Raw genomic sequence first — 14,508 nt, 5'->3', positions numbered from 1 at the left:
AATTCGCCCATGTTTAGGTTCGATCTTTGCTGCAAAGTTAGGTTTTGACAAGTACATAATATCACGGAACCATTACAGTGTTGCATAGAATAGCTTCACTGCTCCTAAAAGTTTCCTGGGCTTCACCTTGTTGTTTCACTGACCTTGAACTTATGGCAACCACTGATCTGTTCTATAACCTTTATAGATTTTGCCTGTATTAAGAAGGTGATACAAATGGAATCATAGCCGACTTCTCAGACTGGCTTCCTTCACTTGGCAATATGCCTTTAAGATTCATCTTTATCTTTATCTCTATGTGGCCCGTTAGCTGATTTCTTTTTCTTTTTTTTCTGGATAGTATTCCAATTGTTTCATTCATCTATTGAAGGATATTTGGGTTGCTTCCAATTTTTGGTGATTATGAGTAAGTTTGATAGGAATATTTGTGTGCAGGTTTTGGTGTGGACGTACATTTTCGGATCATTTGGATCCAAATAGGTATCTGGTGGGTTGCATGGAAAGATTGTTTAGCTTCTTACCATTTGCGATGACGTGGACAGAACTAAAGGGTATTATGCTGAGTGAAATAAGTCAGTCAGAGGAAGACAATTATCATATGATCTCCCTGATATGAGGAAGTTGAGAGGCAATGTGGGGGATTTGGGGGGTAGGAAAACAATAAATGAAACAAGATAGGATCTGGAGGGAGACAAACCATAAGAGACTCTTAATCTCAGAGAACAAACTGAGGGTTGCCAGGGGGAGGGGGGTAGGGAGAGGGTGGTTGGGTTATGGACATTGGGGAACGTATGATCTATGGTGAGTGCTGTGAAGTGTGTAAACCTGGTGATTCACAGACCTATACCCCTGGGGCTAATAATACATTATATGTTTATAAAAAAATAAAAATTTTAAAAAAAGATTGTTTAGATTTGTAACAAACTGCCAATCTTCCCCAGTGGCTGTGCTGTATTACATTTACACCAGCAAGGAAAGAGAGTCCTTTTGCCCTGCATCCTTGTCAACATCTTGACAATTTTTAGGCAGACCAGGACAATACTTTGCCAATTTTTAAAAATTAAAATTAAAATTTAAACCACACTAATAGGCATGTAGGGGTACCTCATTGTTTAACTTGCATTTCCTGGGGCGCCTGGATGGCTCAATCAGTTAAGCATCTGCCTTTGGCCCAGGTCATGAACTCAAGGTCCTGGGATCAAGCCCTGCGTCAGGTTCCCTGCTCAGTGGGGAGCCTGCTTTTTCCCTCTCCCTCTTCCTCTGTGCTTTCTCTCTCAAATAGGTAAATAAAATCTTTAAAAAAAAATCCTTGAGTTTCCCTACCAACAAATGACATTGAGCCTCTTTTCATATGTTTATTTGGTAGCTGTATGTCTTTGTGATAGTGTCTTTTCCGATTTTTTTTTTTTTTTTTTTTTTTGCCATTTTTCAAATTGGGTTGTTTCCTTATTGCTGAGTATTAAGAATCCTTTGTTCATTTTAGATACAAGTTCTTTACCAAGTATGTGTCTCTGGCTTGTCTTTTCATTCTCTTACCAGTGCACAGTAGTTAATTATTAAGTCCAATATAGAGACTTTTTCTTTCATGGAGGTTTTTGGTGTTGTACCTAAAGCCTCATCACCAAACCCAAGACCACATACATTTTCTCTTACATTTTCTTCTAAAAGTTTTATAGTCTACCTTTTACTGTAGGTTTTTGATCAGTTTTGAGTTAGCTTTTGTGAAAGATGAACTAGTGTTCTTTACCATCATGAGGTTCTCCTTAAAAGACTGCTTTAGAAAGGCATAGTTGTTGGGGTTTTAGCATAAAAAATAGTGTATAGTCAACAGCAGCTTCTGGCTGCTGAAGTTAATCTTCACCGGCATCAGTAGTAGAGACGTAGTGTCAGGTCTGAGCGAGAAGCTCCTCCATTAGTAATCTGCCATGGCCAGACTGTGTCTATGGTTGAGTATGCTCTGCTGGAGCAGGGGGGCAAGGTGATTTAATGACACTGGTAAGCTGAATCCATCTACACAGTGATGAGTGACTGGCATGATAAAGGGCTTGGGTACAGTTGTTGTAGCTGTTTTAGTGCATGTCTATTTCTCTCTCTCTCTCTTTTATCCTGGACACTGATTGGCTTGTAGGCAGTCAATGTATAGTTTCATCATGTAAGCTTGGGACCTAGCACTTAGTGTTAAATAAATATTTAATTAGTGAGTTCAGTGAAGAAATTGAAGATGTCTAATATAGAAAGTAAGAATTCCTCAGACAATATATCTCTTTCAATAGCCACCACATCCTTTGGGAAGAGGAGGCATGATTAATTATCATCAAATATTTGGAGGGCTGTCATGCAGAAGAGGGATTAGAACCAAGGTAGAATTCACAGAGGTACAGAATTTCAACTCATTATACGTCAGAGGAGGAAAGCCTGCAATCACTGAGAAAATTAAAAAAGCCTGCATGAATCTTTGTAAGGGATATCAAGAGAGGAACTTTCTGCATTGAGAAGGAGAATGAATGAACCACTTTCTATATCTTTCAACTGTGAAGCTCTATAAGGCATAACAGGTCTAGAACAGGGTCAAATTAAGAACTTCAAAAGCCCTGGAGCGCCTGGGTGGTGCAGTTGGTTAAACATCCAACTCTTGGTTTTGGCTCAGGTAAGGATCTCAGGGCTCATGATACTGAGCCCTGAGTCAAGGTCCTCCACTCAGTGTGCAGTCGGCTTGAGATTCTTTCCCCATCTCCCTCTGCCCCTCCCTCTTGTGCTCCCTCCCTCTAAAAAAGATGTAAAAAAATCTTTTTAAAAAAAAGTCCCCAAACTTCAAAAACCCTAAGAACAGAAATATTTATATGGTGTCCTATTCCACTTGTATTTCAAAATAAAAACAAAGCTGTATTGTAAAATATGTTATGAATTCCAACGAATTTCACATGTTCCTATTATGATCTGTTTCTTTCTTTTTAAGACATATGTTAGGAATTCCAAAGAATTTCACATGTTCCTATTATGATCTGTTTCTTTCTTTTTAAGACAGGAAATACAAACTCTCCTTAATCTTCCCTCCCTCTCTTTTCTGCTGTCATTTTTGCAAGACCTTATACCTGGGATTATTTCTGTTTATCACCCAGTGCTGATTTTCTGATTCTAGGTACAAGACAAGGAGTATACCAAGACTTCTTTGGGAATCATCTGTGAAATAAAAAAGCCTTGTTCCAAAGAAACCCAATGCAAAGGCAGCAAAGTCCATGGCCTTTTCATTTAAAATATCCATTTATACCCTTAACTATAGGGAACAAATGGATGGTTACCAGAGGGGAGGTGGAAGAGGATACAGGGATTAATGAGTACCTTTATCATGATGAAAAAAGGTTAAAAAATCTATTTACAATAATTATGGCAGCAATAAATCTGGGGCTATTCAGTCCATAGTATAAAATGTGGTTCTGCACTTTAAAACTCTAGCACTCTAGAACTGCTATATATAGCTGGTCAGCCCTTAAACCACCGGCATTCACAATGACAGTCGAGATAGGATGCTACCTACCCAGGCACAGTCTTGAGCAAAGATGAGATGACTTATATCCCATCTAGTTTTAATTTGTAAGTTTCATTTTCATTGTGCTTAAATTCTTTGAAAAGTGATACATATGCCAAGATATATGGTTAAGCAGAACATACTAGGACTTGATCACATAATGTGATAAGAGGATGAAGGCAAAAGTAACTTGTGAAGATTACCAATTTAAAAGACTGCACTAGGGACGCCTGGGTGGCTCAGTTGGTTAAGCAGCTGCCTTCGGCTCGGGTCATGATCCCAGCGTCCTGGGATCGAGTCCCATATCGGGCTCCTTGCTCTGCAGGGAGCCTGCTTCTCCATCTGACTCTGCCTTCCACTCTGTCTGCCTGTGCTCGCTCTCGCTCACTCTCTCTGACAAATAAATAAAATCTTTAAAAAATAAATAAATAAATAAATAAATAAATAAAATAAAAGACTGCACTAACTTGTTGATTACATTTACCCTGCGAATTTTCTTTCTTCTTCTTTTTTTTTTTTTTTAAAGATTTTGTTTATTTATTTGATAGGCAAAGATCACAAGTAGGCAGAGAGGCAGGCAGAGAGAGAGGAGGAAGCAGGCTTCCTGCTGAGCAGAGAGCCTGATGTGGGGCTCAATCCCAGGACCCCGGGATCATGACCCGAGCTGAAGGCAGAGGCTTTAACCCACTGAGCCACCCAGGTGCCCCTATCCTGTGAATTTTCTAATTGTAGCTCATGGTATCTTAATCTTTGAACAGATTTACAGGTTACAAATTATTTCCCAAGAACTGTGCGAAACACCAAATGCTAAGACAACAGAATATTGGCTTATAACACTTCTGTATTTAGAGAAGTTGTTTTTTAACTGGTTCATCTTTTTTGTCACTTTAACTCCTATTAGAAACCTGTTACAGCTTCCATACAAAGGGAAGAGAGAGTGAGAATTTTTCAATAAATGGTACGAGGCATTCACTACCTGGTCCTAGAGTATTAGAAAAAACTACCCTCTGCAATTGAGCTGACATGTTCTCATAATGACTTTACCTCCATAAGAGTTCCCAAGCTAAAATGGAAAAAGTACACTGAAATGATCATGTCAGGCCTTCTTATGAGGGTTAGCACTTGCTTAAGGAAAATAAACTGCTCCCTGAGGGAATGGCACTCACTGCTTTAAAGATCTGAAATAAACCTTTGGTAAACCATAATTATTTTAAAAAGAATTATACACATATACACATACAGAGTTTTTAATAGCAAATAAAAAAATACTTACCGGAACATCAACATATTTTGCAGCTGCTTTCACCTTAAGTGGAAAAGAGATAATTATGAGAATTATTTTCTTAACTGTGAGATAAGTACTTTGACAACAGTCAAAAGACAACAGAAGAGAATCTCATGCAAATACTTACAGTGAATGACAGAATGGATGAAAAGAAAGTGCCTTCATCATATCTTGACAGCTTAGATAACACCCCTTCCAACACTGAAACAAACTGTAATTGTTTATAGTGAGTATTTAGACTATTAAAAAAATTAATAACAGGGCACATAATTTCTGGACCAACTTCTCCCACAGCACAAAAAGCCACAATGAATAAACTGATAGTCAAGGGGCTGACTTGTAATGTTTACTCTTTCATTTTGAAGGTGGGCTCTAAGGTCCTTTTCCATTGCTTGAAATAATAGACCAAGTGTTTTTGTTTCTTTGTTTTTTTAAGATAAAAGAATAACATGTTATAGGATCCTGGTTACCAAACATGTGAGATAATTTAAACCACTGATAAATAACTTGACATTCCTGAGACTTCCTTAAAACGACTTTCAACTTCAGTAGAGATGTCTAGAAGCAATGATGGTCAAGTGTAATCAGATTCCTTTCTATCACAGATCACTTGACCATTCCCCAACTTCTTCTATCTACAGGAGAGTTTGAATCAAAATGACCAGATAATGGAAGGAATGTGTAACATCCGAGGCTCCTGTGACCCTGCGACCAAGTCCCACATTAGTTAACAGGCATTTATGGAGCAGTTCTAATGAGGACATACAAGGATCAAATCTGCTTTCAGAGGCTTAGGAAGCACTTGGAGATCTAAGACATATGAACACTCTGTAGGCTACGAGGGAAAGAGCACTAGAGTGAACTTAATAATAAGCTCCTGATTCCACACTACTGTGTGGGTTCAGGCCAGCCACAGCACCAGTTAGTTCTTCTATCAGTTAAATAGTGTGTGTGTGTGTGTGTGTGTGTGTGTGTGCGCGCGCGCGCGCGTGCACGTGCGTTGTACTGCAAGTGGTATGGAATTAAAATTTGTCTCACAAGTGTTTTACATTTTTAAAACATATTTTTATTTATTTGACAGAGATCACAAATAGAGGGGCAGGCGGAGAGAGAGGAGGAAGCAGGCTCCTCACTGAGCAGAGAGCCTGATGTGGTGCTCGATCCCAGGACTCTGGGATCACGACCTGAGCTGAAGGCAGAGGCTTTAATCCACTGACCCACCCAGGCGCCCCGTGTTTTACCTTTCTCTGAAGTTAAAATTAAGATGTGTATACCATAATATGATTAAAAATGTGGAGAATTACATTTCATTGAGTGGAAGCACTAAGATCTGGCACTAAGAAATTAGTAGAAATCTACTGCAGTGTATCTTTCCTCTTTAGAACTAAAATAATACACACTATTGACAAATTACATACTCCCAAAGGGAAAATACTGACAAGGTTTTTTAAATACGAAAAGGGAAATTAACGAAGGCTGGTTTTTGTTCACATCGCAGCTTCTTCAACAAAGTGATAATAGTTCCAGGGACAGAGCTTATTGGTCTCTGGTGACCAGAGAACTCACTGAGAGCACACAGGAGATAATCTTTTCTCTGTGGCTGGTCAATTACTGCAAAATAGTTTATGCAAAAGAAACAAAAACTTCCCTATAGGTTTCTCCATCACATCATGTGCGACATGATGTAAGAACACAGAAACAAAAGCACGCGCACGGCTGACTAAAATCGTATTTTTAAAGAATGAAAACTATGTGTGGCTCGTTAGTTATCCTAAGGGATACAAACAGCAAAAAACACAAAATTACAAATTGCTCACAACTAAAAGTCAATTTAGCGCTTCCTTCTGCCCATTAGGATTTCTTACCAGTCACAGCTGGCTAAACTCAACTTGATGTGGTTTGCGAAGACCCAGAAGACCAATACCCCAGGGCTCGGTCAGACCAGGGGAAGGGAATTCCAAACTTAATGGCCCTCTGTGGAAAATGCCTCATCTCCTCTAACTCAAACCTTGAGAGTCAGTGTGTGCTGGGTGATCTCATTTACCACAAGGAGAGAGACAATTGCTATGGTTACCAGACTACCTGAGCCAGGGAAGGCTCTAGCACAGCACCTGGATCTTGGTGCCCTCAAGTGAGTATGTGTGTACACACGTAAGTGGTGCTGAGGGACCAGGCAAGGTAGAGGCAAGAACGCTGTGGCTGGAGGTAGAGGGTCTTAGGTCAGTCGCAGCCCTGACCTGACAATTGCCATCTCTGGCTCCAGGGTGATGGTGAAACCTTGAGCTTCTTTAGTGTTAGCACCTTCATCAGTCGAAGGGGGAAAACGTCAGCCATCCTGTCTGTCTTACCAGGGATCAGTGAAGCTCAGTTGAGAGGATTTATGTGAAAGGACTGAGAAAATGGCAAAATACTAAAGAAATGTGAAGAATTACTATTGCCCATATGATTAGCTAAATCACTATCCATTATATAGGTCTAAACATCTATGCATGTTAAGTCACAAATTCGTGGGGAAAGCCTTGGGATTGCTTAGTGATGAGGAGTAATAATGAGTTGGGCTACTGGCGAATGGGTCTAGTTCAATAAAAGAAACCTACTGAGGTAGAAGAGAGTTGAGGATGTGAATCAAAGACCTGCGTTCAAGTTCCACCTGCTTCAGGGCTGTTGGGCTCACAGCACGGGAAGGTGGCTTTGAACACAGGGGTCTGGCTCCAAAGCTCATGTTCTTTACCATTAGGGGACACAGTGGTAAGCATCAAATGAAGTAAGTCATGTGCCCAACCTATTTGTACTCAGTAAATGTCATTTTGTTATTATTGAGCCCCTAATGTGGGAAAGGAAGACAATATGAATCTTTGATCTTTCCTTCCAGGAAGACGCAAACGAGTGAGAGAGACAGACATGCACGCTACCGGTCATGACAGGTAGCAAGTTTGAAGGGCCAGTAAAGATGGGCAAACAGGGTGACTGAAATGCAAGGAGGGAAGGCATGACTTCTAACTGGACATGTTGGAAAGCTCCCAGGTGGCCCAGGAGCTGACGGGCTTCAGGATGGCAGAAACGGAGGGGATAAAGTGACAGTCGGGGGAGCCTACTGGTGGGTGGTTTTAGGGCAAAAGTCCCCCACAACAGCAGCCAGAGCCTGTCTGGCTCACCTTCTCTTGCGAGCACCTTCCAGCACCGGGTTATATCCATGTAGGTCCTACACAAGGACCAGTGGCCTGCTGTCCCCGTGTCACAACATTCTTTGCCTCCATTTTAACAATAGCGGAGAGCCTCTCCGTGAGTCCCTCCCCACCCCACAGGGTCCCTGGGGAGACATAACCCGGTGGGGACCCTGTGCTTACATGGCAGTGAACTGTGTCTGTACCCCTGGGATCAAGCAGCTGAGCCATACCGTTCCTCCAGGAAGACTGTCTTTGTGAGATTTCTCCGAGGCACAGGCGGCAGAAGAGTGGCCTTAAAAACCAAACTCTATTAAAATCAAGATTGACTAATAATGATATATTTTCCATCTGGCTGTTAATTGCACAAAACAGCAAGATTCCAAAGAAATCCAGTTAAACGCTGGGTTTAGTTGCTGTGTCTTTAACTGCTTCCTGTGAACTTTCTCAGTACAGCTCGGGGAGGATATAAATACTTAGGGGTTTGCCTTGTGCTCTCTGTTCTCCTGAGGGTGTCAGGTTGGAATGAAACACTGTAATCTCTTTGTTTCCCTGCTCTTTATTGTAGATGCCATTTACTGGGTTTGTTTGAATAATATTTAACACCTAAAGTCTGTCTGGGTAATTACCAACTTTACCCCACTATGCACACTCCCAAGGAAATTAAAGATGAAAAGCACTTTGAAATGACGAGTAGAATGAAACATGTAGTATGCCACAAGGCATGGCGGTTTCAATTTCCTGTTGAATTTTAACAGGGTATAAGATTCATTTTCCCACATGTCTGGAAAGTAGACCACAAATTCTAAAACGTTACTGGGAGGATTCCAGCTACAGATCGCTGGGTTCCAAACACAGTTCCTGCTTTTTCAGCGGTGACACTGCACGAAGGAATATCTGCCTCATTTATACCGCAAGTTGTAACATCTTCCACAGAGAAGAGATTCATCCAAATAAGACTGATCATGAAAAACTAAGTTCTTTCCCTTCCTTCTCTTTTTTCTTGGAGGGGAGGGTTAGTGGTGCTGGAGATATTGGCAGATGTTCTATATTTATCTGGTAAGATCAGGACTAGCAAGTATTGTTAAAAATCCACATGCATACCATGGACTGGAAAAAAACCAGGCTTCCTTCCCTGAATCAGAATCTTAATGTTATAATACAATGCAATTGTCCCTTCCTCGTCCACTTTTCTTTCAACCTTTCTTCCAATTGATTTCCAAAAGGTCTTTCCAGATTTTCTGTATTTGTGTTTGGGATGCATACTATTTGAGTGCTTGCTTCAACAGCACATATACTAAAACTGGAGTGATACAGAGAACATTAGCATGCCCCTGCCCAAGGATGGGTAGTATTTGGCAGCAAATATTTATTTGTAACATACCATGTTCCACAAAGTATGTAAGACAACCTCCGAAAGGACACATCTAGCCCAGACACTAGTCAATTCTCCACACTCTTCTCCTTGTTCCTTTTTGCATTGCCCCACAAAGAGAGTGATCTATAGTATTTTGTCTTTCCTTTCTCCTAGTGGCTCCTAATAATTCTTTTAAGCATTTAGTTGAATTTGGACAGGTATCTCCTGAATATATACCCTTGATCTAAATGAGCAAATTTAGGGGCGCCTGGGTGGCTCAGTGGGTTAAGCCGCTGCCTTCGGCTCAGGTCATGATCTCAGGGTCCTGGGATCGAGTCCTGTATCGGGCTCTCTGCTCAGCAGGGAGCCTGCTTCTCTCTCTCTCTCTCTCTCTCTCTCTCTTCCTGCCTCTCCATCTGCTTGTTATATCTCTCTGTCAAATAAATAAATAAAATCTTTAAATAAATAAATAAATAAATGAGCAAATTTAATCAAATTACTTTAGGATGAGTTGGAATCTAGGTGGTCAGGTGTGATGTATCCTCTGCCATATCTTATTCTTAAGAGAAATTTAGGGGAAAATATTCTAGGTTATCAGAAAGAATATACATATATGTCTGTATACGTTTACACATACCTCTATACCTATGAACTCAGGAAGGTAGTGTGTTCTCTTTCCTAAATCCCTTTCTGCAATAATCAAGGATTTAGTAGGTTGAATATATTACTATGCTCTTTTATTTCATACCTGGAATTTACCGAGCCCCGTTAACCAGAGTATGTCATGAGAGTGGTCACGCTCTCATTCTCTGCTCTGTTAACCACTTCCCCGATCTGTTCTTTCTCACAGCTCTCCCAGCTTTTCTTAAGCATCCTCCTGTTACAGCCATTGAATTCCATTCTCCTCCAGCTGCCCAGGCTGGTACCACAGCCTTTATGCCTCGGTGGGACGACTGTCAAAGACAACTGTCAAAGAACGGACTGGTGGGTACAACCCAGGTACAAAGGGGACCCCAGGAGACTGGGAGGTGAAGCTCCCACTCTTTCCTCTCCACTCTTGCTGCATTCTGTGTAGCGTGATGGAAAGATGACAGGCCTAGGGACCATGAGGGCCGGGTCCTGGCCCCACAGCTACCGACCATGTGACCTAGGGCCTCTGTTTCCTCATCTGTGAACCACAGAACTGGACTCTGGGGTAAACTCTGGTTTACCCTGGGAGTTGCCTTGGGAGACGAGGCCCCACAGGCAGAGCTCTAGGCCTCCTTCCTCTCTTCACTCAAAGCAGCTTTGCACTGATCAATGTTATACTTTAGGGTGCTACCCACGATATATTTGAGAACATTAAGTGTGTCTTCTAAACATTATAAAAATATTTGAAAAGTCCTTGCTAGAGGATCTCAGGGTTCCAACTCTAGCACTGTACGTGCCATGGAACTCTGGAACCTGGGAAGAAACGATGTGCATCCCAGAGCCTTCTATAAGGAAATGTATGTAAGGATTTTTGTTTTAGATTGACAAAAGGCTATAGATATTTTTTGTTACCCAATACTCATGCTTTTTTGATGAGGAAATGAAGTTGTATAGGGAGACCCAGATGGTAACATGAAGGAACAGGACCAGAGTTCAGATCCTCCGACACTCCCACATTTTGGTCAACTAAATTATAAGGTAGTGATAAAAATGGCATTTTTGGTATCCTTTCCTTGGCAAGATTTAATGTTCTCACTATCATTTTCTTCCCTTGGTAAAATTATCTAAGTCCCTTTCTGGCTAGAAGCATCTTTACTTTTTTCCCTTTTAAGGTTGATTTTCATTTCTCCATAGGGTTTCGAGTTATGGCACATCTGCCTAAGAACAGCAGCCATTGATATAGAATCATTCCTAATGGTGAAATCTTATAATAGCATTGATAGTTCGGCTCCGTATACTTGCTCTGAATTCCAGACTCAACTATCTGATGGTCTCCTTGGCCTCCCCTCCTTCAGATATCAGTCAGCTCACTCTCCACACGTCCAGTACGACATTATGGTCTTTCCCTCAAAATCTGTTCCTCTTCCAGGCACCCTGTCAGTCGATGGCTTCAACACGCACGTTGTGCTTCCAGCCATACTCTTGGGAGCAAGCTAGGTTTTCCCTTCTCTCCCCATTACTAACCTTGGGGCTGCTGTAATAGGACACCCTAGTCTGGGTGTCATACAAACACACTTGTATTTCTCACAGTTCTGGAGGCTGCGAAGTCCACAAACAAGAGGATGGTATATTTGGTGTCTGGTAAGAACCCCCTTCCTGGTTTAGAGATGATGGCTTCTGGCCACATTTTTACATGGCAGAAGGAGTTAGGGAGCTCTATGGGGTGTTTTTTTTTTTTTTTTTTTTAAATAAGGGCATTAAATCTATTTATGAGGGTTCCATCCTCGTGACCTAATTACCTCCCAGAGGCTCCATCTCCTAATACCATCACCTTTGGGGTTATTAGGTTTCAACGTATGAATTTGGGTAGTGAGACACAAACATTTAGTCTACAGCACTCTTTAAATGTCTTCCGTGTCTTTGGGTTAGTCCACCAAAGACCAACAGAACACTCTCCCCAGTACCCTCTCTGTAATCTATTTGCTACAGGCAATCAGATGGATCTTCTTATAATGCAGATGTGATTTATTCCTCACCTTTACTTGTTGCCTCCCAACCCTTCCACAGCTTCCCAATGTTCTGAGATGAAGACATTAGGTTCCTCAGGTCTGAAGTTGGGCTTTTCACCACGATTCCACTCTGCCTCTTAGGCACAGAGTTGGGCATCGTTAGTACACAAAATCAGAAGTGTGAAAGTGACAGAAATTTGTGGAATGAGCTCAAAAGAAGACGGAAGATGGCAACCCAAGGGCTACCAGCATTTAGGTACTAGGTGGAGAAAGGACACAGAGATGGAAAGCCAAGTTCTTTTCTTAGCATGGAAATGTACATGCAGTTGGGGCACATACTACTGAGTATTAAGTATGATCTAGAGCTCGGGCTCATTCTCCAATCATTTGTGAAGATGTGTGTAGTAAGAGGAGGATATGGAGGTGGGATTGAAGAGAGGAGGTAAAAAGAAGGACGTATGCTTTCTAACTTAACCAAACGTAACAAGCATATTCATCACGATGCATAGAATAACTAAAACGTGGGAAGAAACATTTGGGATACAACGCAAGTAATTCACTGTTCTACTCTATATTGAGTTAATTATTATGCTAGGATAAAATAAAAATGTCTAGGATATGACTCTTGAAATCTGACAGGGTAAAAACAGTAAATGTAGAAGTTGCCTGTTTTAATTTTTAGAGTATTTTGCGTTTCACTGATTTCCTAGACATCTAGAATCGGCATGTACATTGGATTAGGAATCTGAAGCTCAGAAGTTTGGTTCCTGACTATCTTACTTAATTGTGTGTGTGGTCAGTTTAGTAGACTACTGTGAGGATAATGTTTGTTTCTGTGAATTAGGGTAAAACTGCCCATCCCATCGGAGTTTCACAACTGGTACTTCATAAATATCCCCCTTTAAGATACCATTTCTCCAACAACAAAAATGCGAACATACTATCTTAGAGGGTTGTTTTGTTTTTAAATACAATAAACTGGAGTTTAAAGATCTTTCACATGATAGCGTGGATAGCGATTCATCAGAGCAATGTTTCCCAAAGTCCGACTCACTGAACCCTTACATCAAAATTACCGTGGTATCTGATTAAACATGTACCTTCCTGCTCCCCTTCTCAAACTTCTAATTCAGAACTGCTGGAAAGTAGGCATGGAATCCACATTTTAAATGGACCTCAAGTAATTTTGGCTTGCTAACATTTAAGAATTGAATTATAGAGCCTTATTTTCGTTGTTTAATAAAATTTTTAAAAACCCCACCATTTATTGTCATTTCCTATCTGCGTAAACTCTCCCTGAATGACTCATAGACAACGAAGGCACCAAGTTCACTTCCTCTCACTTTAGTGGGCTGTCTGTGCAGTACGGCAAGCCGCTATGCTGGGCCCCTAGGAGGACGGAAACCTGCCCTGCTCTGCCTCTGAAGCTTTGTTCTCCAGTGGTTCCCCCTCCCCCACCCACTGGATGCTTTCCCTGCTCAACTTTCCCCTTTCTACTTGTTGGTGGGTGTGTGTTGTATGTGAAGGGGCAGGTATTCCTGTGGGGGTAGAAGTCAAGAGAATGGGAACAAACTGGATGGCGGGTGTTATGCTGAAATCTTCCTTGTGGCTATTTTCCATCTCAAGACTTGCTACCAAGGAATTTGGGAAATATACAAACAAACCCTCCCAAACCCTGAGAATCCCCCTGCCTCCAAAATCAAGTATAATCCCACCATCCAGAGAAGCTCTGCCAACTTTTTGGTGTTTAGCCTCTCTTTTCTCTATGTGATGCAAATTCAGATTTGAGTTTCTAAATAGTTCTATTTCTGAAATAGTTTCCATTTCTAAAATATTAAGCTTTTTTTCCCATTTCATATTATATTATGAAGCCTTTCCTTTATCAATAGTCTCTGAAAGCATGGTTTCTTATTATAGATGTGTCATAGTTTACTTTACCATTCCCTTCATGTTAGATATTAAAGTTGTTTCCAATTTTTCATTAGAAGTAATGTGACCATATCAACATATATATATTTTGTGCATCTCTCTGAATCGGAAAAAAAATGCAAAAATACTTGTTAGGTAGAAGGGTGTTAATGTACTTGATATAGTTCCAAACTATCTCTAGGAAGGCTGTAATGAGTTATACTCCCGCAGACAGGAAGTGTGAGTGTCCCACCTCACCTTTTCTAAAACCAAGTGTTAGTTTAAAAACATCTATGCTAATTTGCTAGAAAAAGTGGTACGTTAATTTAGTTTTTCTTCATTCCTTATAAATGATGAGTGAGGCTTAACATTTTTCACGCCTCTTGGGCATCTCTGCTTTTTCTTTTCTAAACAACATGTCCTTCATTTATTAAATTGGGGGCATTTCTTCCCTTGCTTTTTTGTACGTTCTTCTGATTGTTTTATGAGGCCTGTTTGGGGGTTCTCTGACCAAGCCTTGCAAAGAGCAAGGGCTCCATCTGCTCCTGTGAATGTATCGCTGGACCACGCCCATTCTGACTCCTCACCCTCCCGAGTTCCATTTTCTTTTCTTTTTTTTTTTTTTTTTA

The 14,508-nt window shown here is 40.9% G+C and overlaps 1 protein-coding gene across 1 annotated transcript in view; it reads right to left on the bottom strand.

Annotated features, from left to right (window-relative positions):
* Window positions 1-14,508, bottom strand: part of CADPS2 (calcium dependent secretion activator 2) — a 453,461-nt gene that overhangs the window by 36,975 nt on the left and 401,978 nt on the right. Inside the window, exons 23-24 of the mRNA XM_082692417.1 lie at window positions 4,939-5,022; window positions 4,800-4,832 (exon numbers count right to left, since the gene is read on the bottom strand). Of these exons, the coding sequence (XP_082548543.1) occupies window positions 4,800-4,832; window positions 4,939-5,022 (117 nt within the window). The remainder of the gene's footprint in view (window positions 1-4,799; window positions 4,833-4,938; window positions 5,023-14,508) is intronic.

Source organism: Mustela nivalis (genome assembly GCF_964662115.1).
Source record: "Mustela nivalis genome assembly, chromosome: 12".
NCBI classification, from domain to species: domain Eukaryota; kingdom Metazoa; phylum Chordata; class Mammalia; order Carnivora; family Mustelidae; genus Mustela; species Mustela nivalis.
Note: the sequence above shows the minus strand (reverse complement) of the source record. Positions and strands in the feature narration are given on the sequence as shown.